The sequence below is a fragment of the Leuresthes tenuis genome, unplaced genomic scaffold (genome assembly GCF_036924035.1).
Source record: "Leuresthes tenuis unplaced genomic scaffold, fLeuTen1.0.hap1 SCAF_7, whole genome shotgun sequence".
Classification (NCBI taxonomy): domain Eukaryota; kingdom Metazoa; phylum Chordata; class Actinopteri; order Atheriniformes; family Atherinopsidae; genus Leuresthes; species Leuresthes tenuis.
In genome coordinates this window covers 22,244,378-22,268,294 of record NW_027325361.1, presented here as the reverse complement: position 1 = coordinate 22,268,294, position 23,917 = coordinate 22,244,378, and the positions used below count along the sequence as shown (strand labels likewise).

The 23,917-nt window shown below is 40.2% G+C and overlaps 2 protein-coding genes across 2 annotated transcripts; both read left to right on the top strand.

The window, feature by feature from the left end:
• Positions 1-1,714: 1,714 nt before the first annotated feature.
• On the top strand, positions 1,715-7,986 carry LOC140312216 (GTPase IMAP family member 8-like). Its single transcript, XM_072389929.1, has 6 exons — positions 1,715-1,842; positions 3,692-4,402; positions 5,045-5,743; positions 6,362-7,141; positions 7,236-7,406; positions 7,491-7,986. The coding sequence occupies exons 1-6, from the start codon at positions 1,827-1,829 to the stop codon at positions 7,688-7,690; spliced, it is 2,577 nt and encodes an 858-aa protein (XP_072246030.1). The 5' UTR covers positions 1,715-1,826; the 3' UTR covers positions 7,691-7,986.
• Positions 7,987-11,693: 3,707 nt separating this feature from the next.
• rabggta (Rab geranylgeranyltransferase subunit alpha) lies at positions 11,694-20,193 on the top strand. Its single transcript, XM_072389928.1, has 17 exons — positions 11,694-11,800; positions 12,115-12,162; positions 13,149-13,259; positions 13,682-13,806; positions 13,900-14,087; positions 14,221-14,475; positions 14,583-14,666; positions 15,713-15,795; positions 15,888-15,983; positions 17,490-17,595; positions 17,684-17,735; positions 17,820-17,908; positions 17,995-18,083; positions 18,177-18,293; positions 18,403-18,516; positions 18,672-18,759; positions 19,500-20,193. Exons 2-17 carry the CDS (start codon positions 12,160-12,162, stop codon positions 19,646-19,648), a joined length of 1,749 nt encoding a protein of 582 aa, XP_072246029.1. The 5' UTR covers positions 11,694-11,800; positions 12,115-12,159; the 3' UTR covers positions 19,649-20,193.
• The last annotated feature ends 3,724 nt before the right edge of the window (positions 20,194-23,917 follow it).

Genomic DNA, 23,917 nt, shown 5'->3' with positions numbered 1-23,917 from the left:
CAAGAAATTTCAATGCATATGGAGCCATTGTATAAAACATTTTTATAAAGTTTTCCTTATATACAGGTTTTAGAGCAGCATATGCTCCAATGCAGATTACTTTTTTTTTTTTTCAGGGAAGGCCTTGCATATTACAGAAAGACAATGCTGAATGCTAATACAACAGCATGGCTTCATAATAGAAGAGTGCTGGACTCATCTGCCTGCAGTCCAGACCGTTCATAACTGAAAATATTTGATGCACTGAGAAACAAAAAATGACAACAAAGAACCCGGAAATGGGACAACATTCTTCTCCCAAAGGTCTAACAGCTGGTCTCCTCAATCCCCAGAAGTTTAAAGACTGTTGCTGAAAGAAGAGGGGATGCCACACACGAGTAAACATGGCCCTGTCCTAACTTTTTAAAAGCACAAAATTCAAGATCAGCTAATATTCTTCCATAAATAGTAAAATATCTGATTTTCAAAATCTGGTATGCACTCATGGCAACTTGTTTTTATTTACATTTTACACAGCATCTCAACTTTTTAATTTTTAATTGGGGTTGTGAAAGGGCTTCTGACAGAACTTCAGTAGTATGAGTCAGTGAGCACTGACAGAAAGAAGTATTAACATGAGAGCCTCTCATCCACACTCTGCATACTGTACTGCATCATCCTTTTCTCTGTCAGTATTTGTAAGTGTAAATTCTTGGTTTATGCTCTGACTGAGAGAACTGTCACGGTTGGGATGAATAAAGCTGCTTTCTATAGAAGTTAACAAGTTGAAGAAATAAGAAATGTCTGGTGACTGCTCAAAATATTATTTAAGACATCCAGTCCCTAGTTAGTCATACACTATATTACCAAAAGTATTTGCTCATCTGCCTTGACACGCATATGAACTTTAGTGACATCCCATTCTTAATCCATAGGGTTTAATATGACGTTGGCCCACCATTTGCAGCTATAATATCTTCAATTCTTCTGGGCAAGCTTTCCACAATGTTTAAAAGTGTGTTTATTGGAAATTTTTGATCATTGGGGCCATCCCCAAACTGTTTCCACAAAGTTGGTGGCATGAAATTGTCCAAAATCTTGGTGATGTGTGGCTTGGATGCAGCAGCTTGGCCATGGAAACCCATTCCATGAAGCTCTCTACGCACTGTTCTTGAGCTAATCTGAAGGCCACATGAAGTTTGGAGATCTGTAGCGACCGACTCTGCAGAAATTTGGCGACTTCTGCATCTGCTCTGTCATTTTACGTGGCCTATCACTGAGTTTCTATAGTTCCCAATCGTTCCCACTTTGTTATAATACGACTGATTGTTGACTGTGGAATATTTAGTAGTGAGGAAATTTCACAACCTGTTGCACAGGTAGCATCCTATCACGGTACCACACTGTAATTCACTGAGCTCCTGAGAGCGACCCATTCTTTCACAAATGTTTGTAGAAGCAGTCTGCATCTCTAGGTGCTTGAATTTATACACCTGTGGCCATGGAAGGGATCGGAACACCTGAATTAAATTATTCAAATAGGTGAGTGAATACTTTTGGCAATATAGTGTATAATGTTGACCTGGGAGCTTGAACTACGCAAAGACCAAATGTTACTCATGTGTTTGTGAACTGCAGTAACTGCGGTGTTGACCTCGGTTTTCACGTGTTTAGACAAGCTCTTACATGTTTGCTCAAGCAAAACCGGTTAAACTGCATTCTTATATTACAGTCTGAAAGACACACAGGCACTCTTTTTAGCATTCAGCATTCATCCACTCTGACTTCTGCAGAGAGCTCAGGGGCGTTCAGCAGACAGAAGGGTAAAAAGAGAAGAACAGAAAAAAATGGAATACATTCCAGGTGAGTTCATATTGAGGAGCTGTTGAAGATGAATGTGTTGTTTATCAGGCCTGAAGGTTTGATGGATCCACAGAATTATTGAGAGTGGTGGGTGCAATGTCAAATGATGAGCCAAGCTTGAGACATTTAATGTTTATCAGATGGTGAACTGTTGTGTTTTATCTATGACAGTCTGCAAATCTAAAGGAATGCACAGTAACAGTGACAGCAGGCGAATTAAGAAATAAAGCAAACATTTTATTCTTTGTTTGCAAACCTCTCTTCATCCAGTTGTCGCTTTTTGTTGTGCTCAGGAGCTCAGTGTGTACTATAATGTGCACTTTATGAAAAAAGGTAATCCTACATGTTGTTCCCAAAATGAGGCCAAAGAGTCCCAGGTTGAAAAAAATAACCTAGCGCAGGATTTTTTTAATTTAGTGAACACTGAGAACTGGTCCAGCAAACCTCGTCATCGCTTAAGGGGTTAATGTTAACTGATTAATAAATTGATTAGCATGTGTGTTTCTGAGTGTGCAGTAAGTTATAAGTTGCTTTGGGGATAAGGTTGCAGCCAGAATGAAAATAAGTAAATGAAATAGATTCACTAACCAGTTACATCAGTTAAGGTTAGCAGGAAGTATCTGTGTGCAGGAGGGAAAAACAACACAGCCTTTACAGTAAAACCTGCCAGACCTGATTTTCGTTACTTACAAGAAGGAAGAGATTCAATTCCTGTAAGCTCAACAAAATGATCAACATCCTTAAGAGAACTCCATGTTTAGAGAACAAATACTCTAACAGACCTTTTGAGTGCTGTATAAAGCAGTAGTTTTATGAAATTCATAGCTGTTAAAACTGTGATTTCACTCTTAAGTATCCTGTGAGGCTGTAGTTGTTGATGATTTGGATGCTTTGCAAATGTACATTTGAATATATCTAAATGAGGTAGAACATTTTTAAACACGTGATGTTTAGTATGCTGTAAGACAGTGCACCAATTACAGCCGCAACGCTCTTGAATGTATGTGTGTATGTCTCTGTAAGTTTTCGCACATCTAGCCACTGGATGTTTTGCCTATTTCTCCAGGCAGAACTGCCTCAGGTACTTCAGACTCTGAATGGGTTCTGCTAGTGCACAGCGATCTTTAAGTCTCTGAGGTTTGGACTTAGCCTTTCGGGTTTTGCATCAACTGTTTGTTTAGAGTCATTTCCATGCTGAATCGTGAACCTCCCTCCCAGTCTACATTGTCTTTTGGTGATCCCTCGACATGCAATGCAGCAAAATATGAAAAATTGTACCACCAGAAATGAAAGCTACAAAACATGAATCTGAATCATCTTAATCAATGTAAGAAAGATGTGGCCAAAAGCTGTGCATTAAAAAGAAGTAAACATTTGGTAGTTGTGACATCATCAAACAATATCCCCCAAACTTTTCCATTATTAGAATTTTTTTAATGAGTCATTCTCAGCAGATTATGCTGCTTCTGTTCACTTTGACAACGAAATCATTTTTAGTTCAGGGTTCAGTCTAAAAATGCTTCGCAATTTATTTTTGAGTCACCTTATTGTTATTCATCAGACCTTGTGTCTCTGATGAAAGGGTGTAAAAATAACAGCTGGGAGCAAGTTTCCCAGAGCATTCTTTCTGTGTCAGTCATTCAAAACAGTACATTAGGTATAGCAACAATTTCAGTGTGGCTTCAAACTGACTTCCAGCAATGAGCTCCTTAGCTTGAGGAAATTTGCTCACACCCTGTTCTGGTCATTTATTTACAATGTAATCTCATTATAATGCATTGTCATGTAGCTTAGGTTATTGAAAATTAGACATTTTATTGACATTTGTTTTGCTGTTTGTTTGACACAGAGTGCGCCACCTCATCAGAGGTCAGACTCGTACTCATTGGTCGGAGATGGTCGGGGAAGAGTTCATCTGCCAACACCATTCTAAGGAAGGAAAGGTTTGATTGTGGACGAACAAGAACAGTTCAGGCTGAAGTGAGGCGTGAAGTAGTGGAGGGCAGGAAACTGATTGTGGTCGATGCTCCAGGATGGAGCAGCTCTCTCTCCCTCAATGAGATCCCTGAGGGGGACAAACAAAGGTTTAAACTCAACGCGTCCAAGTGTCCGCCTGGCCCACACGTTTTTCTCCTAGTTATCCCCATAGACTCAGCTTTCTCAGTGGATCACAGGACAACTGTGGAGCAGCATATGAAGCTCCTAGGGGAGCGGGTTTGGAGATTCACAATGGTGCTGTTCACCTGTGGTGACGACCTGGGGGAGAAGACGATAGAACAGCACATTGAGAGCGAAGGAGAGGCGCTCAAGTGGCTGATAGAGAAGTGCGGGAACAGCTACCATGTGTTTAATAACAAAGACAAAATGAATTTGTCTCAGGTCACAGAACTGCTGGAGAAGATAGACCAGATGGTAAGGAACAATGGCGGCAGTTACTACAAAGTAGATGAGCAGACTTTAAGGATCCTCACAGAGAAGCAACAAGAGGTGGCTAAAAGGGCGAAAGAGAGGCAGAAGAGGGCTGAAGAGCAAAGGCAACAGATGATGACACTCATCACAGGTGAATGTGACAGTATGGGGACTCAAATCAACACTTAATGTATCACAGGAATCTGAAAATATTTCAAAACTGACATTTTCTTATTTCAGTTATTTACCATAAGACATTTTGGGTATGGTTTGGGACATTGTCCATTTACACTGATTTAAACAAATAAACTTCAGCTTCTGAGACGAAAGCCCAGTTACATTTGAACACCTGAAAAGTGGTCTCTAAAGCTTTCCTCCAATCTGGATGTAAATATGATAGAATTTAGAGTTTATTTAGAGGCCATTGAATATTATAGATCCTCTTTAAATATAAGAATAAGAAATATGATATAAAACAGCTTTGATAACAGCTGTCCCAAATTACACTGCCTGAATGTATATATTCCTGTCTCACTGTCTGTGCTTATTAACATAAAAGCAGAATACTATGTTACAATATTGTTATCTCTTTTATGTTTATCAGGTCAAAATATAGATTTTTTAACTTTATTATTTTTTCTTTATTATTCACGTCATTATTAAGTCTTTCCACTTTCCAAATGATTAACTGGTTACTATTTAACCATTTGAATCTTAGTTTGGTGAGTTTAACAACTAGTTTGAGCTTTTGTGAGGTCCGCACTTAACCAACATTTGTTTTGTCTGATAACAGAAGAGATGAATCCAATCCAAAAACTCCAGATAATTCTCTTGGGTAGTCGAAGTGTTGGGAAAACCTCAGTGGGGAACACTCTCTTGGGCTTCAAAGAACAGGAAGACGGAAAACGAACGGCACACTCGATGGTTCAGAGGGGTTTTGTGGGTAAAACTGAAATAACTCTTGTTGACACTCCGGGTTGGTGGAAAGGTTTCCCTGCGTTTGACACTCCAGATGCAATCAAAGAGGAAATTAAAACTAGCTTGTTTCTGTGTCACCCTGGGCCGCATATCTTCCTGCTGGTGGTAGATGCAGATGCATCCTTCCATGCAAGACATTTGGATGCAGTGACAACACACATGGAGCTTCTCGGAGAGGACTTTTGGAAACACACTATCATAGTTTTCACCAGAGGAGACTGGCTAGGGACACACACCATAGAGGAGTACATTGAAGGTGAGGGGGAGGCCCTCCAGTCTCTAGTTGAAAAATGTGGAAATAGATATCATGTCCTGAATAACAAGAACCCAAATGATGGTGCACAAGTCACAGAGCTGCTGGAGAAAATCACTGGGACCATAGCTGGAAATGGTGGGGTTTATTTTGCTCCAGATGAGAAGATATTTTCCACAATTGAAAAGAAACGGAGGAGAGTGGAGGAAGCAGCAGCGCTGAGGCAAAGCAAAGTCAAGGCCAAAAGAAAGTCCTTCATAGGTAAGTTTTTGAGTCATCTGGCTAGCAAGGCAATGTCACAGTGTCTTCTCACTCTCTGAGGGAGCAGATAGCAGGGGTCAAGGAGTATTTGAGAAATAAAATGCAAGGGAACTGCAGTAAATATCAGAAAAGTGAAGCTCATTATGTCCAGGTGTTGTTCAGACTGTTGGAGGTGATAATAGCAAACATTGTGTCAGATGATTAAATAATTGTCATGTGTACGGTTATAAAAATAGGTTTTTAATAGAATAAAGCAACAGTCTAAAAATGTTTTAAGTGACTCTGAGTTGACATTTTATGGGCTCATTTTCTATTTCAATATCTGATGTGTTTCATTGTCTGACAAAAGAAACAGAAGAACGTGAATGAGAGCAGCTTTTTTGGAAACTGGCTGTATTGATATACACCTATGCTTTACTGTTGCAACTTTGCATCACACAGGTGTGTTTGGATCCCAAACCACGTTATCCGGGTGTGTTAGTTTGGTTTTGAGTAGTCGGATTTTGTTCACATATATTAGGTCAGCCCAATTTTGGTTTTGGACCAAGACAATAATTTGTTGTTTCTTTTTTTCTGCTGTCATGTAAACATGCTTTTTTCACTCTGTTTTTCTGTCAGCATCCAGGAATAAGTTGCAGGAGTTGAGGATCGTGATGCTTGGGCAGAAGACCTCTGGGAAGAGTGCGACAGGAAATACCATCCTACATAAAAAAGTATTTTCCTCCAGTCAGAATGAGAAATGTAGTGTAGAGGAGCGGGAAGTTGCTGATCGAAGGGTCACTGTGATCGACACCCCGGGGTGGTGGATAGAGTCCTCCCGATGCACCGAAGATATAGACATGGAAATCGTCAAAGGTCTGTCACTGAGCCCATCAGGGGTGCACGCTGTTCTGCTGGTTGTTCCCTTGGACCTGACATTCAGAGAAGTGAAGCGAGTCGCCCTGGAAGAACACATGAAGCTTTTTGACCCCAGTATCTGGAAACACACAATGGTTTTATTCACACATGGAGACAGACTGGCAGACAAGTCGGTAGAGGAGCACATTGAGAGGGAGCAACACACTCTCCGCTGGCTGGTGGACATGTGTGAGAACAAGTACCACACCGTGAACAATACGAGGAAAAGTGATATGAGTCAGGTTACAGAGCTGTTTGAGAAGATAGACGAAATGGTGGTGGCAAACAGAAATCAGCTCTTCTGCCCCGACATAGTCAACATCCACTTGAAAGTCTCAGAGAAGTTCAGCCGGAAGCAGCTGAAGCAGGTGCTGAAGCGACAACTAGAGATGGAGTACAGAAGGAGAGAGCTGGAGCTGATGGTAGGATTCAGGGATAAACTCCTCGAACTGCAAGAAGACATCAGAAAAAGTGGGGCGAACGCTAAACCCAAATCACTCAGTGAGTATAACGCTATGGGGACGAGGACAAGTCTTTTTTCATTATAACATGCTAATAACATGATTTTGTTTTATGTGTTCATGGCTATTGGTAGTTGGAGACATGACCAAACTCAAAGCCAAGAGCAGCAGTTGTAAGAAGAAAGATGAAAAGGAGAAGGAAGGAAATGTAGACACAAAAATCAGCGGCGAAATTAAAAAGCTGAATATGAAAATCCTGACATTAAAACATCTTACGAGCAGCATGGACGCTTTGCTTCCTGACTGTAAGTAGAAGTGCTATGATCATATGTAGCATCCACAATAAGATGGAGAGATTCACTTAAATTGTGCTTTTGTTTAACTTTCAGTGAAAGGAGACAGTCCAGCTCCATCCATCGCTGAGTCTTGGTCAGAGCAGAGAAAACCAACCAACAACTTTAACAAAGTTCTGTCTTGGCTGTCTAACCTTCAGATCAGCACAAACATGGACAACGAGCTGACCCTCAACTTCTCTCAGGTTACCTCGGGTTACAGATCTGTGGTACCAGGATCGATCGTAGATGAATAGCTTCCAAAGATGGACACAATTCTACATTTGGCAATGCAGCAAATGCTGCACACAGGAAGTTGTTAGAAATAGATAAATAGGAAGTAAACATAAAAAAATATACAGTGAATACAGTGCTTAGGGAGTGGTAGGGGCCTTGAAGTTAGAGACCTGAACTTGTGACCGAATGTCTTAGGCCCAACATCTTTAGAGCAGGAGGAAGTTCTGCTCCCTCTTGTCCTCAGAGTCTGGTACAGAAACGGGGTGCCGGACCAAAGAGCTTGAAGAGCAACTTTCTTATCCCAAGTTTTGTACTTCAAGCTTAGTAGAAAAAAATGTTGTCAATAGATTCACAGAATCTGTGTCATGGACTGAATTTGACCCATCCACCACCTCAGCCCGTCTAACTAAATGCTGGATTTGAACAAGGGATGCACTTATATCAACAGCGGTACATATATTGGCGTCAGTGCTCAAAGAATGCTGCTTGTAGCTTTAAGAAAGGTTGTTTCTATGCAGTGGTGTCGACATAAACCAGCCTGCGCTGCGGCAAAGAGTTGTCTGACAATAACAACTTTATACATGTTGGAGATTAAATGTAAATTTATGTTTAAGAACAATGTAGTCCAACTGAAGCTATCTGAACGTTAACATGCCATGGATGGAGAAATGGTAATACTTCAGGCCAAAGCCTTTGCACGAACATACACACACACCCACACAAACAGATACACACATATGACTCACTCAGTCGCATGCTCACTCTACAGTTGTGATGTCACTTTGTGACTTTAAACATATTCAGTTAAGTTAGTTAAGTTTTCATATGCTTGTTGCCGGCGATATTGTTGCTGTTTGTTTGTTTGTGTTTTTCTTCATTCACCTTTTTGCAGGTGCTAACGATGGTCCTGCTTTAGCTGTTGTGTGTTTTCTTTTCCTCCACAGATGCAGCAGCTGGTTGTCTGTTTTATGGTTCTATCTCCCTTCTTTTCCCCTCACTCTCCTTCTGTCTTTCATTCCCCTTTTCAATTAAAATTGAACCAAAAAAAAGTTGGAATGGCGCTGCAAACTATGATGAGAACCTGCCTCTGTGGGCTTCTGCTTTGCTGTTGCCTGTGCCTCTGGGTACAGCAAAGAAAAAAATAAAAGTAATTCTTGATGGAAAAGGTTTATTCACAAGCTAATGTACAGCACATCGTACATCATCCACGTGATATAACAAACATTCAAATTGATATGACCGCTGGTTGTGATGGACTAAAGATCCTGAATGTGGGTTAGAGATGACTTCTTGAATTTGCTTTTATTCTTTCTGCAAGAAAAAGTCATTCAGGTTGAAAAGAAGACTATCTGGAAACTCTTTCATTGCATCTGCATTCATACAGGAACTACTGAATTCCCCTATTAAGATTTTTTAAAAAGTCATTTGATGTATTTTTTTCCTCTTTACAAAAGCAAAGATAAAATATTCATATTCATGTTTTGCCAGGGGTTGCTTAGTCCTCATATATTAACAAACACCAAACTGATTACTTTTATAAATAGTTTTTCACATCTTTACATTTTGAGATCAGAATATATGTACAATACAGACAGTATATACTTATATTGTACAGTATATAATAATATATTACAGTATATACTATATACTTCTGTGTCTCCCTATTCTTCTATTAAATCAATAATAATAAACAGTGTCTGTTGCCATGGTTTCTTGTGTCGTATGATGAATGAGACAACTCTATTATTTTGTTATCATACTTTGGAGGAGGTGGGATGTCAAACAGGTACATACAGTGATGCCCACGCTGTTCCCCTGAAACAACCACTGACTTTCTCCTCTTACAAGTCATTACACATACAATCACTTTCCAAATGTATCATTTAGAACTACTTTAAAGAAACCGTTAATGCCAAAAAACACAACAAAGTTCTAATATAATGTCTTGTGTGTGGAAATCACTAGTATCAACTACAAAAAAAGAAATGAGATCTTTCTATGTTTTTCTACAACAACGAAGACATTCATGCATGTAAAACACATGATAATGATATATCTGATGTATTGATCAGGCAAAGCTATGGACAGATACTACTGTTGACAAGGGTGAAATTTGACCAAATACATATGGCAATAAATCTTACCTGGTTCAGTATCACAGCTATGTTTATCATGTTTTTACAAATCTTTGGTGAAAAACTTTTGTAGTTGTAAGAATATAACTAAGAAGTTTTTATAGATTAAAAAGGTTAAAATATATTTTTTTATTGTTTTAATATTGGTTAAATAAATAATGAAAAACACATACACTGCCCTCCATAATGTTTGACATAAAGTAGGTGAGGTGCATTAAAGCATTCATGTACTTTACTGCATTTCTCTTTCACACAATGTCTGCTTCAAGTCGGCGATTGATGACATCACCAGGTGCTGAGCATCTTCTCTGGTGTTGCTCTGCCAAGCCATCATTATCTTGTTGCAGGATGAAGAGCCATCCAATGAGTTTGGAGGCATTTACAGGAACTCAGCAAATCAGAGGCTTCTGTACACCTCAGAATTAATTGTGCAGCTGCCATTAGCAGTTCAATCATCAATGAAGATAAGTGTGCCAGTACCTGTGGCAGTCATACATGCCCAAGCCATAACACCTCCACCACCATGTTTAACAGAGGAGTTGCTATGCTTAGGATCTTGGGCAGCTCCTTTTCGTCTCCACACGTTCTTCTTGCCATCACTCTGATACAGGTTCAGCTTGGTATTGTCCATCCATGACACCGTTTTCCAGAATTCTACAGGCTTCTACAAGCATTTTTCCACAAACTGTTATCTGCCCATCCTGTTGTTGTGACTAACTAGTGGTTTGCATCTTGCAGTGTAGCCTCTGTATTTGAGCTCATTAAGTCTGGATCTCTAACAAAGACACAAATGCCTCCTGAAGACCGTTTCTGATCTGTTGGACAGGTGTTTGAGGGTTTTTCTTTTCCATAGTAAGCATTCTTCTGTCATCTGCAGTGGGGGTCTTCCTTGGCCTACAAGTCCCTTTGCTATTAAAGAGCTCACCAGTGCATTATTTCTTCTTAAAAATCTTCCAGCCAGTTGATTTTGGTAATCCTAAGGTTTGACCGAGGTCTCTGTAGGTTTTATTCTTGTTTTTCAACCTCGTAATAGCTTCCTTGACTTTTAGTGGCACAGTTTCTCTCATCATCTTGACCAATGACAATTACAGACTCAAACTCAAATTGTAGAAGCAAGCCTAGATATCTTATCCCTGCACCAATGAAGCAATGAAACATACCTGAGTAATAACAAACATATTGGAAGTTGTAGTTTTTACATGATGGAACTGAAATGTATGAAAATGACTTAAAATTAAAGGAACTTTACTTTGTCCCATTATCTAATTAAATATGAACACATTTATGTAACTTTTCAACACAAAATTACAGTAAAATCAAAATATAAATGCGCATTTTGTACTTTTTTCTTTTCACAAAAAGTTTTTGTTGCGTCTCCCTCAAGCTCCTTTAGAATTAAAACTACAGCGCAGAAGTTTATTATGCATTAAGAGAAACATAGTCATATATATAATATATATATATATATATATATATATATGTGTGTGTGTGTATATATTTGACCATTCATAACCAAAAAAATTACCGCCACAACTTTTAGGTACTCACAACAAAAAGTTTTTGTTGCGTCTCCCTCAAGCTCCTTTAGAATTAAAACTACATATATATTATGCTACATATACTAATATATATATATATATATATATATATATATATATATATGTGTGTGTGTGTGTGTGTGTGTGTGTATATTTGACCATTCATAAATGGTCATATGTTATATGCTGGTAGACGTGTCATTTACTCTAACAGGATTTGAATACAACACATCACCAGGCAGAGTGTTTAATATGTTGTTTTTTTATTTTGTCCCCTCACTGCTCTGCACCATTTTCTCCACTAGAGAGCCACAAAACATCGCAGTTGTGAGGAGGAGGCTCTCTATGACGTAAATTTCATGAGACGGAAGTGAAGAATTGTAGTCGTTAACAGAACCTGAAATGACAAATCAAACTGCACTGTGAAAAACAACTGCTGCATCACGCAAGAAAACAGGTGAGTGTTTTGTGGGCTGGATAGAGCGGCGTTCATTGTACAGCTATGACACTATGATGGTTGCTGTTAAAGTGGGCTGCTTTCACTAGTGTGTGAAAGAGCCCTGCCCAGTGTTGTTCACTGGCAACGGGGCTAATTAGCAAGCTAAGTTAGAACTCTGGGCTTTTTGTCTACGGTGTTTCAAGGTTTTTATGTCTATATACTTTGAGCCCCCGGTATTTAGACGTTGTTACTGTTCTATAAGTCCCTCTGCACTTTTTACGTGTGTTATTTGAATATTACTCAGGCCTAACCATATCTGTCACCCTTTTTAGGCTAATTTTTAGGTTTCTGAGGGAGTCTCCTCCACCATTAGCAAGATGGTAAGAAATGAATAATTTACTAAATTTTCTTTAAATTATACATATATTTTTCTATGATATCCTTATACTTACACTGTAATCTATTTATCATGCTCAAGTATTACAAGTTCTGACTCCCTTTTGGCATCCCCACTGCCTTAAAATGCTGAGTAAACTCTTCAGAGAGTTTGGACTACACTGACGTTATAGCACTGCACAGTTTCAGCATATTAAAGGGCAGCACCTTTTAGATGAGAATCTTCTTTTCTTCCTCTCTCCCAAAGGCTGAGTTGTTTTGGGTTATGGGGACTTTTGCAGCCATGAGAGAGCAGCAAACTCCCACTTATGTTTAAGAACCTATTCTGAGATGTTATGAGCTTTTGTGGTGCGAATAAGTTGATGTCTGCACTGTTTATGAAGTGATGAGCATTCGCACCATTGACAGGAAGGATTGAACTGATGCTCAATTGGTGCAAAGGCATAAAAATGTGGCAAGAAACACCCAACAGAATGAAACTATCTGCAATTTGAATTGTTGTTAAAAGAAAGGATTGATTGACGCTGTTATATCGTCTGAATGTTCTGAAAAATCTAAACTTTTCCCACCAGTCAAAATTGTTTTAACATTTTATATTTTGACAATATTTGATAAAACCACCATATCCTAAGTTTCATGTTCTTAACTTACAGGAGTTGCACTTGTGGTTTTCTGCTGCTATGGTCCAACCGATTTAAGGTTCAACATACTGAGAGACGCAGTATGAAAGATACTCCGCTGCATTCCTTGAGTGTAACAAGTGGTTAACTGACTTATTGTTACCTCTCATACAGCTTAAACCAATCTGGCCATTCTTCCTTGACTTCTGCCATCAAAGATTCATTTTTAGCCAGTACACTGCTGTTCACTGGATGTTTTGTGTTTTTAATTCCCTGTAAACCCTAAAGATGGTGGTGTGTGAAAATCCTAGCTGATCTACTGGAGCTCACAGTCTTTTTGCTCTTGACAGCATGGCCGTGTGAAAGTTAAAACTACAGCCCAGCAAGAGGAGGAGAAAAGAAAAGAGCGGGAGAAGAAGCTGAAGATATACGTGGCTGCCCGCGATGCCTGTTTTTCTAAGGTCTGATGGTTTGGCAATCAGTATGTTTGAACAAATTCAGTGATCAGACCAAAACCAGGAGGGATTTCTTCCCACTAACCTGCATCTTAGTTCTCAAAGCCTCACAGTTTTCCACTGCATTACTGACCCCTGTATTATTTATTTCAGTACTATGAACAAGCTCAGGTACTGAAGTTTATTTTAGGTCAAAGCCTTATAAAATTGCACATCCTTTTCTTTTCTTTCCTTTAATGAAACAATATACTATAATAAGGACCTGAGTACTACAAACAATGCTGATAGTAAAAAAAAAACAACAACAACATTTTGAGTGAGAGTGATATATTAATTGTTCTGGTTTTGGTCCTCTGTTTCTCTTTATCATCATTTCTTGGTTTTTGTATTTGTTGTCTTCACCCTCTTCAATTTCTCCTGCATGTTAGAGGAAGGACGGTATTCTGGATGACGAGGCTCTCCAGCTGACTCAGCAGCTCCTGTCATCCAACCCTGACTTTGCCACCCTCTGGAACTACAGAAGAGAAATCCTAATGCACATGGAGACCGTCAAGTGAGATCATTAGCTGTTATTTAACCTCTGAATTTTAAGCTGCCTGAGATGCTATCATAGAATGATGGCTTTTTATCTTGATATCTGCTTCAGAGATGAGGACGACGTGCAGAAGAGTTACGAAGCGGAGCTGTCGTTTTTGGAGTCTTGTCTGAAAGTGAACCCAAAGTCTTATGGCAGCTGGCACCACCGAGGTTGGGTCTCGGCCCGTTTGCCTCGACCAGACTGGGCCAGAGAGCTGAGCCTGTGTGATCGCTGCTTGAGCCTTGATGACCGCAACTGTGAGTAGAAAAAGGAAATGGTAGTATGTTTAAAATGTGTGGGGGGGAGCATTTTATGTAATCTATGTAGACCTTGCATGTTCCTAATTGATTTCTACCTATTTTTGAATGTGTATTTTCCAATCTCTGCCAGTCCACTGCTGGGATTATCGCCGAATGGTTGTGAAGATGTCTGGCGTGCCAGTGGATAAGGAGTTGGAGTTTACCGATCGTCTTATAGGCTCAAACTTTTCCAACTACTCCAGCTGGCACTACCGCAGCACCTTACTGCCGCTGCTCCACCCTGAGTCTCCAGAACCTCCCTCACCGCGCCGGGAGCCTCAGTCCTCCCTTCCACCTTCTCCTCAAACACACTCCCATCGGGTCTGTGAAGAACAGCTACTCAAAGGTAAACCGCTGCTGTCAGCGATGCCCAGTGGCAACAGACAGGGGGCAGTCTGACGCTTTACCTGTCTTATAACCACTTGTCCTTTGCATGTAACATCTTCCTTTCAGAATATGAGCTTGTACAGAACGCTTTCTTCACTGACCCCAACGACCAGAGCGCTTGGTTCTACTACCGCTGGTTATTAGGAAGAGGTATGTCGGTCTCTTCATTGTGTATTTGTGCAATGTTTGATGGGAGAAGGACATGCAGATCTTTTGAGTTGAATTTTGAAGGGGAGAGTCTCTTTCCAGTTGTTCAGCACAGAGATGGATCGACCATGCTTTGATGTTGTGTTTCATCCAAAGGAAACATTTCACCGATAGACAGGAAATTGGATTGAATTAAACTTCCTCAGAAAGTGCGGAGTAAAGGTTTTGGCATAGTCCTCTTGGCCTTAAACTTCTTGCAAAATAAGTGCAAAAGGCTCTTGAAAAAAAAATGAATAAAGGATTAAATGGTGCATTCAAGACAACCCAAGGATTTATTTGCCTTTGCAGGAGGAATAGTCCAAAGTAGATGGTGTGATTATCGATTTTAGCTCTCCCTAGTAATGGAAACAGAACACCTGAGTGCATGCACTCATTTTCAATAAAGGAGCTGCTCTTGAAAGTATGAGTGGGCACAGCTCACTTTTTCATGACAGAAACACGTGCTTGTTTGAACCTAAATGTGCCACGTGGAGGCTCTGAAACTGACCGCAACAATTCGCTGTTAAAAAGACATCAGAATGATTTTATTTGACGGCAAAACAGCAGACGGCTCACTGTGAAACCTGCTGTGTGGGCGAACATCTGCAGTCAAATAAAAACAAAAACAAGCGAGCCTAATTTTCAGAGAGAGTCATGACGATCAGAAAAGACTTTCCAGCACAGCCTGTAGGATACAGTCTAATGCCATCTCTTTATCTCTTAGTTCCAGGCTTGTCTCCCGACAGGTAGTGGAAGTTATTCTGAATGCATCGTAGTCCCCAGAGGGCAAACATGCTACTACTGGAAATGGGGAAAAAAATCTAATTGTCATATTTTAGGGGGTTTATTTGCTTTAAAAAAAGTTGCTTTAACACTATTTTTTTAAGTAAAAAAAAAAGCCATAAGAGAACTTTTGGCATTTAGGTGCCACTGCATTCCAGTTTCTCTACAGTTTCTCTTACTAATCAAACACGAGTTCCACACATACATGTTCTTTGTCTTTTTAACAGCGGAGCGTGAAGAGATAATAAGCTGTGTTTACGTCAGTCGGGAGGAGGAGAGAGTCGCTGTTGCCCTCTCCAGGCCTGTCAACGTCAGTATCTTCTTTTTTTGATATCATAATAAATGTTTGTAATGCCAACCTTCATATTGTGTTCTCTGTTCTCTGTTCCTTTGTCCTGTCAGGCGCAGTCAGTCGGTCTGCTGCTGGTCCTCGACGGTCAGCCTCAGAGGGTGGAGTGGAGGAGTGTCCATCCACGCTTTAAACACAGCCCTGTCTGGGTATCCTTTTCCTTTTTAGAGCTCAAAAAGTTACAGGTGCACACCGTAGGGATTAATAGTGACTGTCTCTGCTGCTGCCCCCTCCCAAAAAAAACCCCCAGGTTGGAATGCTACATGTTTAACATTCCCTGCTCATCACTCCTCATGTATCAAATCGAGATAAGACGCTGTGGCATGTGAGTAGAGAGAGTGTTTCATTGTGAAACTTTGATAGGTTTCCTTCTGTGAAATGTCGCTGTTACCTCTCCCACACAAGTGTGATGGGAATTCCTGTCGTGACTCAAACTTGTCAGCGTGCAGTGACAAGGTGCAGGCGGCCGAGGTAGAATATTTTTCTGTATTCTGAAGTGTCCTTCAACAGGAAAGCGGATCCCTCTCAGCTCTAGCACCGCTTTGAGTTGGACCTCAAAAGCTGGGTAATAAACTGCTGGTGGCTTTGGTCCAAGATGTAGAAAAACACAAATAATTCAGTTTCAATTAGTTTGGAATAGTTGGTTAGACTTTAGCTTTATATTACCATACAACACAACTGTCATCAGGGAGTGGTGCTTGTTCAGTTGTCATGGAGATTTTGATAATAATACGGTATCAACAGATATTTATTTTTCAGGCTCATTTTGAAAAAATAAAAAAAAGTTTCCATTCGTAGTTTTTTCTCAACGGTTTACAGACAGTACAGCAAAATGACAAACCAAAAGTTCAACATTTTTTCTATCCTCACTCCCACTTCCTGTCACAGTATACATCCCCACAGAATGATGCTGCCATCACCTTGTTTGAGTGTGGGCATGGTATTATGAGATGATGCTCATGATGCTCACACACTGCTGGAAAATGTGGCCACGGGTTTCATCAGGTCAGAACCTGTCAAACATGTGAGGAAGGTTTTCTGTTTGACTGCTCCACCAGAAAGGCCTGATTTCTGGAGTACTGTTCTTATGCTTGTCCTTCCATAAGGCTTTCCTGTCACCACAACAGAACTGTCATTCAAGTGATCAGGGGCTTATTAGATATCTGTCTGACCGAGGCACTCCGTTAGACTGAATGGTCTGATCTATAGGTCTGTTTATGGTTCCAAACTTCCTTCTAAAAACATTGGAGGTTATGGGGCTTTTTATGAATACAACAGAAAGTTCCTGCTGCCCTTCCACAGATCTGTGACTTGACACCTCACTGCCTCAGAGGCCTACATAGAAACTTAGCCTTCATGTTGACATACGCCACAAATTGTAAGACATGACAGTGTGTCTTGATTAAGTCCAGTGAATTTGATTTTGCCCAGCTGAGTCAGCAAAATTGTAGGAGCGTCTCAAGGGACCGTCGACGGAGATAGGAGTGAGTGCCCCAGAGTGAGCCCGAGTGTTTGTGGTGATGAGATTCCACACATGTCCTTGGGTCTTGACAGTTTTCCTTAAAAACAGTTTATGTCCAAATCAAATATTTCCTTTTTGCTTGTGGAATGAATGTCTCCTGGTTTGACCCTTCCTAAACTTAACGTCTGCTCAGATCTGCGACCTCCCTCCTGGAACAATAAATGACATCACCAATGAACACAACCTGACCGTGCACTGGACTGAAAAACACACTCACAGGGACTGCGCACTGTACACAGGTGACCTATACAGCAGATTTGGTCTGTACCTGACATGATCTGTTAGAGGCAGGACTGTGAATGTATCATTAACTTTTTATCTCCGAAGGCCGAACTGAGAGTTGGTGCCGGGACACCGCTACTGATCAGGAGCTTTTTCGGTACTGTTTCGGTACAATGGCAACATATTTTGTTATTTGTTTGTTTAAGTAATGATAGCAGATACTTGCATACTTTCTTTATAGGAGTGAACTCTCAGTGGAAAAGACCTCCGTCTTACAGTCGGAGCTACAATCAGTCAACCAGCTGCAAGAACTGGAGCCACTTAATAAATGTTGGTCTGACATGAAAATATGAGTGTTAGATCATTGCTGATGATGAACTTACTATAGTCACTGACTGTTCTCTCTGCCTCTGAAGGGTGCTTACTGACCATTATTCTCCTGATGAGGGCACTAGACCCCCTAGGATATGAAAAAGAGACGCTCGCTCATTTCCAAACACTCAAAGTGAGCATCATCCACACACAGTACAGTTTGTGGCACTGACAAGGAATGTATCTGTAAAGCTCTCTGACTGAATGCCCTCTCTTTCTGCTCCAGGAAGTGGATTCCATGCGCTCTGCATATTACAACGACCTGTGCAGCAAGTTCATGATTGAAAACACCATCCTGAAAATGGAGTATGCTGAAGTGCGAGTCTTCAGCATTTCTGACAGGGTTGGTTCAGTGCTCTGATAAGAAGTCGGATTCGATATCTCTTCAGGGAAAATATTTGTTTTCTCTTGAAGGAAGTGCTGAAAAATGCTTTCTCCTGTTTGTCTAACAGAACCTGGCCACTTTATGCCACCTGGACCAGCTGTTATTGGTCACTCACATCAATCTGTCCTCCAATCAGCTGCAGCGGCTGCCGCCTCAGTTTGCTATGCTGCAGTGTCTGGAGGTGATAAAGCTGCATTTAAAATCTAAATGTCTCCAAGAGACAGGCAGTACTTGTTTACTGCTTGATTTTTGTTTCCTCGATTGATAAACTCAAGTAGGAAGGTAACATATTTATTACTTGTTTTCTGCAATTAAATGACCCCTTCACGCTTGCAGGTCTTGGAAGCTGATAACAACTGTATAGGAAACCTGGAGGGAGTCTATCACCTTCCCAAACTGGAGGAGGTCTCCTTGAAGAATAATAGTATCCTTAAATTGGAGATTAATATTCATTGGTGCAGCTGCTGGAGAACATCCTGTTCTGGGGCTGCGTTTGTCCTGCAGAACCAGTGTCATAGGGACCAGCTTATATTGTGATCTTTTTTCTCTTCTACTAGTGACTCAAGATGTGTGTGAATCAGCTCTGAGTGGCTACGTACTGAAAAGGGAAAAAAAAAATGCTGAAAAGAAAAAAGTGCAAGCAGCTGATGGCGTGTGACGTAAAAGACGGGCTACACACAAGGGCTGTGTTGACAGCCTTTTTTAAAGCTGCACTGATAATGAGACCCTTCAGTTCAGCGCATGCATAATTGATCTTACCAGAAAGTGAAGTGATTAAATTAAAGAAGAAAAAAAAATTACAAATACATCCTCCAATTTCACAAATCAGCAGCACCATTAAGTAAAGAAGAGTCACTTAACAACACATCATTGCCATGCATTCCCTCCCCTTCCACCTCCTCTTCCCCTTTATACACTTGGAAAGAATTAATGAGGTTTGCAGGTCATGACATTGTGGCCAAAAATCAAGGATTTCTTTCTTTGTAATGACACATGAAATTTATTTTGCGGGCTCCATGTTTTATATTCAGAAAAGTGTCCTCATATTCCAGTGTTGTCTTTGCCATACAGAGCTTACTTTTACCCCAGTGTTGGCAGATCTCTTGTTCGCTGTTACTCACAATAATACCCTGTGAGGCTTTTTCTATTAACCCAAACACACAGAAATCTCCACGCTGGCAGATCTTAAGCCGCTGGCCTCCTGCCCCAAGTTGAAGCGCCTCGATCTCCGTGGCAACCCCATCACTCAGACTCCCAACATCGAGTCGGAGCTGTCAGAGCTGCTGCCCTCAGTCACGGACCTCCTGCTCTGATCAGACATCGTTGCCATCATTGTCTCGTCATTCAGTTGTCCTTCTGGGCTGTGTTTGGTAGTGAAATGAGCAAGTGGGTGTTTCTCTTTTTAAAGTGTCTTGTGTATCTATTTCACTTGTTTGGGAGAATGTCAGTCAGAGGGAACCCTGAGGCTTCCGACCGCCTGATGCCTCCAGCGCACATGTCAAAACCCATCTACCACTTCAACTCAAAATCTATGTTTATGTGTGTATGTGAGTGTGTGTGTGACAAGCATTGTTGTTTTTTATTTTTATTCTTTTTTTCGGTGCATGTGGACAGATGTCCTACGTCATAGTGCATGCAAAAAAGTTGGATATGGATCGGTACACAGCAATGCTGGCTTATTGCTTCTGTGAGCTTTAACGGTTTAGTTGGTAAGACAAGCTGCAACTGGATGATCGGAGCGTCGCCTAATTGCCACACACATTGTTTTTTTTTAAAGATTATGTAAAGCATTTAATATGACATTATACTGTTGCACAGTGAGTCACAGATCCAGTAATAAACAGCACACATTGTGTCACTGCCTTCCAAAAAGCTTCTTCTTCTTTTTTTTCTTTTTCTATGTACGATAACTCGCAGATCATTCATGCCGTTATGTACCAGAAGACAGTTTTTGATCTCTAATGTATTCGTTTCCTGCTGGTTGACTTCTGGCAGACGATGCTCATTCAGTGGAAAAATGATGACACGATCAGTAGGAGATATGGCAGTTTGACTTTCAAATCATAACAGGCTTTTTTTTTCTTCTGGAAATTTACAAGCTAGAAAAAACACAAATTCCAGAAAAGTTCCAGGCAAGAATGTATCATGGCTCAACACTTTGTGCCAAACTCTGAAATAGAATCATCGATTTATTAAAAAAACGTGTATATATATAGATGTAAAATTGCAAATTTTTGCAACATTTCTGACACTCTACAGAGCATAATCTGAGAAAAAAAATTCAGAGTCTGGTGGAAATCTGAGTAAAAGCCAATGACCACTGCTGGATGTGTGTGACCTTCAAGCCCTCCAGTGGCATCGCATGAGAAGTTGTCATTCCACCTTGCTTATTATAGCTGCATTGTCATTCTGCATAGTCCACCGAGACATCCAGAAATGTCACCTGAAACTGTATTATACTATTATTATTATAGGAAGCCATGTAGCAACAGAAGATTAATGGGCACAAGCTCATTTCTGATGGACAGACCAACAGTGGAGAAACACTCAGACAAGTCCTCATTTCAGCTGCTTTTGGGGGGAAAAAAAAGCAGGTGTCTGACCATCCAGGCTGTTATCAGAGAAGGATGAAAAAACCTGTCTGAGATGGTGTTAATCTGTGTCTAAGGCACTGATGACTTGCACACATGAAGGCATCAGTGATGCAGAGACATGCTACTGTCAAGGTGAAGTCTTTTCCCAAGAGGTCCATGATCTCTTTAGCAGGACATCTGTTACAATCAGCCTCATTGGGCCGCAACGTAAAATGGAGACTGAACATGTGAATTCTGAAAAGCAGGGATTTTATCATAAAGAGCTGAGAAAAGTGGTGATTTCTTTATTCACAGGTGCAGCCAACGCAGCCAATTAGAACAATGAAGCACCACCCAAAGTCTCCAGGCAGTAGGATTGCAGAGGGTGTGCAAACCTCTCCCCCTTCAAAGGGTTTCTTGTGGAACCTATTAGAACCAAACTAAAGTCCCTCTGCTCCCTTGTTCTTCAGTCAAACCTTCAAATCTTCAAGCAGTACAGTCGAATAATTGAAAATAACCGAGTCTTTTCCTCCGTTCCCATGACAGAAAATGCCTTGAGGTTAAGCAAAGAATGTATTTGTTCTGAGCTGTGAAATGGATCTGCAGCACTGAACCTGCAGTTGTTGAACTATTTAATAAAATGTTCGACTCAAGCTATATCACAAATATTCGTCTTATCGTTAAAACATGAAGAACACGTCATGTGTTGCATAAAGTTTTAATAAACTGATCAAACAACAGATTTCAGTTTTTGTTGCAAACTGTGGAAATTGGGTTTGTCATTTAAGCTCCTTTTTAGAAAAAAAAGCCTATTCCATTAGGTGAAAGACGGGGTGTGCCTCACCTGCTCCCCGTGAATCACCTTGCTCAGCCTAAACTTACATCACTGTCATTGTTCATTTGTTTGCCTTCTTCATTTGATGCATTTGATTTCGCAACCCATGTAGCTTGTCTTACTCAAGAAAAAAAAACATTCTCTCTTTGGGAGTGTTTTAAAAAAACAGACCGAAAGCAAACTGAAATTAAACCACAACACACCTTTCAGTTCAAACTGAAAACAATTAATCCTCTGTTTCTTGATGAGGTAACCACTGCCATGCCATTAGAGGGCCGAGGTTAAGAGACGTCTTCAGGGCTTTGTGAGGTTGAGTTCATGAAATTACAATTAAATTATTAAATTCAATTTTTTTTTTATCTTCTTCTCTTCCTCTGGTTGAAGGTGAATCTAAATGATGGACAGATCAAATATTAGAACCATGTATTTCCCTGCATTATTTTAAATAAAAAATGTCAAACTTGTTTTTTCTTAACTTCTGTGAAACATTTTTACTGGTATGTGTTTAATATGACAGAGATTGTCTCACAGAGATTTTCAGAGAAGGAAAACAGTGAAGTTTGTACAGTTTCATAACAAATCACAAATGGGATCTTTAAATGGTGGATTCAGCAAAATATCCCAGTTGACCCAATGTTGGATGCCTGCTTTTGATGAAAATCCCCTTCAGATGTACTGAACTGATCAGAGCTTTGTAGACTGACTGCATATCTTTCCCCATTAGCAAAATAATTGTGATGTATCGAGTCAAAGTAACCTTTTTTTTCACCTCTAAACTGTTTCATCTGACCTGCTGTCTGTAAAAGTGGCTGTAATCTAATAAATAATTCACCCGTGATTATAATATTTGAGATTTCTGTCATGAATGAAAGCAAAGAATCAAAGTGGAGGAACGTTGAACTGATACGGAAAAAAATCAATCAGGACCAATTTGCTGCCGTCCCTGAGAAATATTCATATCAAAATCTTATAGAGGAATCTTACGGAGGATCAATATGGCACTGTATGCTTGTTGATAATTCTTATTTTCCAATGATATCAGTAATAATATTCCTTGAATACACCTACTTGGACTTGATGCTTGTTTGGTGCGTCTCTAAATTATTCCACAGGATTAAGTTCGACTTTTGTTCACAGCTGACAGATGACACAATCAGTGAAATTGATCGCAGGTGTATTGACTAAACCTACTAATCCTGTCTGTGAGTCACATTCACACATTCAGGCGTCTTAAGTCACATACACTATCCTATGCCTGTCATACAGAAGTAAATGGAGGTCCACTCCCTTTTAACGAATCAGAAACTGTGTTTCAGCGTAGATCAACCTTCGTGGAGGGTGACTCATCTGTTGGCATATTGCACCACTGTGCCACAGGTGAGACTTGCTAAATTAACAAAGGTTACATTGCATTCAGCTGCTGCTTTATCAGGGTTCTGGCACAGTGAATATTGGCTCACTGGCTAACCCGTCCGTGTTCTCAGCGCCATCTGAGCTTTTTACATAAAACTTGAAATGAGTATGAAAACAGCCTTTATTTCTTTTAACTGAAATATTCAAAATCCAATTAAACTTGTTTGTGCAGCGTTTTGGTTCTTGTTTTGCTCTTTGTCTCTCCATTCTTCTTCTTGAATGAATTTATGAACAATTCAAGCCATACAGTTCATGAGACACAAGCTTCAATAGATGTCGGCTTTGAATACACACAGCAAAGACAATTGACTGAGAAAGTTTGTTATTGTTTCTTTATTTCTACAGGTAGAGGATTGTGTTCTCTGAACAATAAAAGCCATTAGACTGAACAGCCTAAAGTAGATGCTCTGTGAAACTAAAGTCAATACACCTGCAATCAATGACACTAAATCTACGGCCCTTGTGATTTCCAACTTTTCTAAGTGAACATGTCTTAAAAAATCTGTCAAAACACAACTTAGCTGCATAGATCTGGGGGTACAGAACCAGCCATAACACCACTAATGAAAGCTGCCGGATTAGTGCAGTGGTTATCTGAAATCAGAGTTTTTATAACAACTCAGACAGTTTGTACAGTGTCCATGAAACAAAAACATTCACAGTTTTTCTGGCACAAAACTGCAAAATCAAACTTTGCTAAAGAAGCTGAAATGAAACCAGACGAATGCTCAGATGAGAACAAGATGCATTTGGTCTGGCAT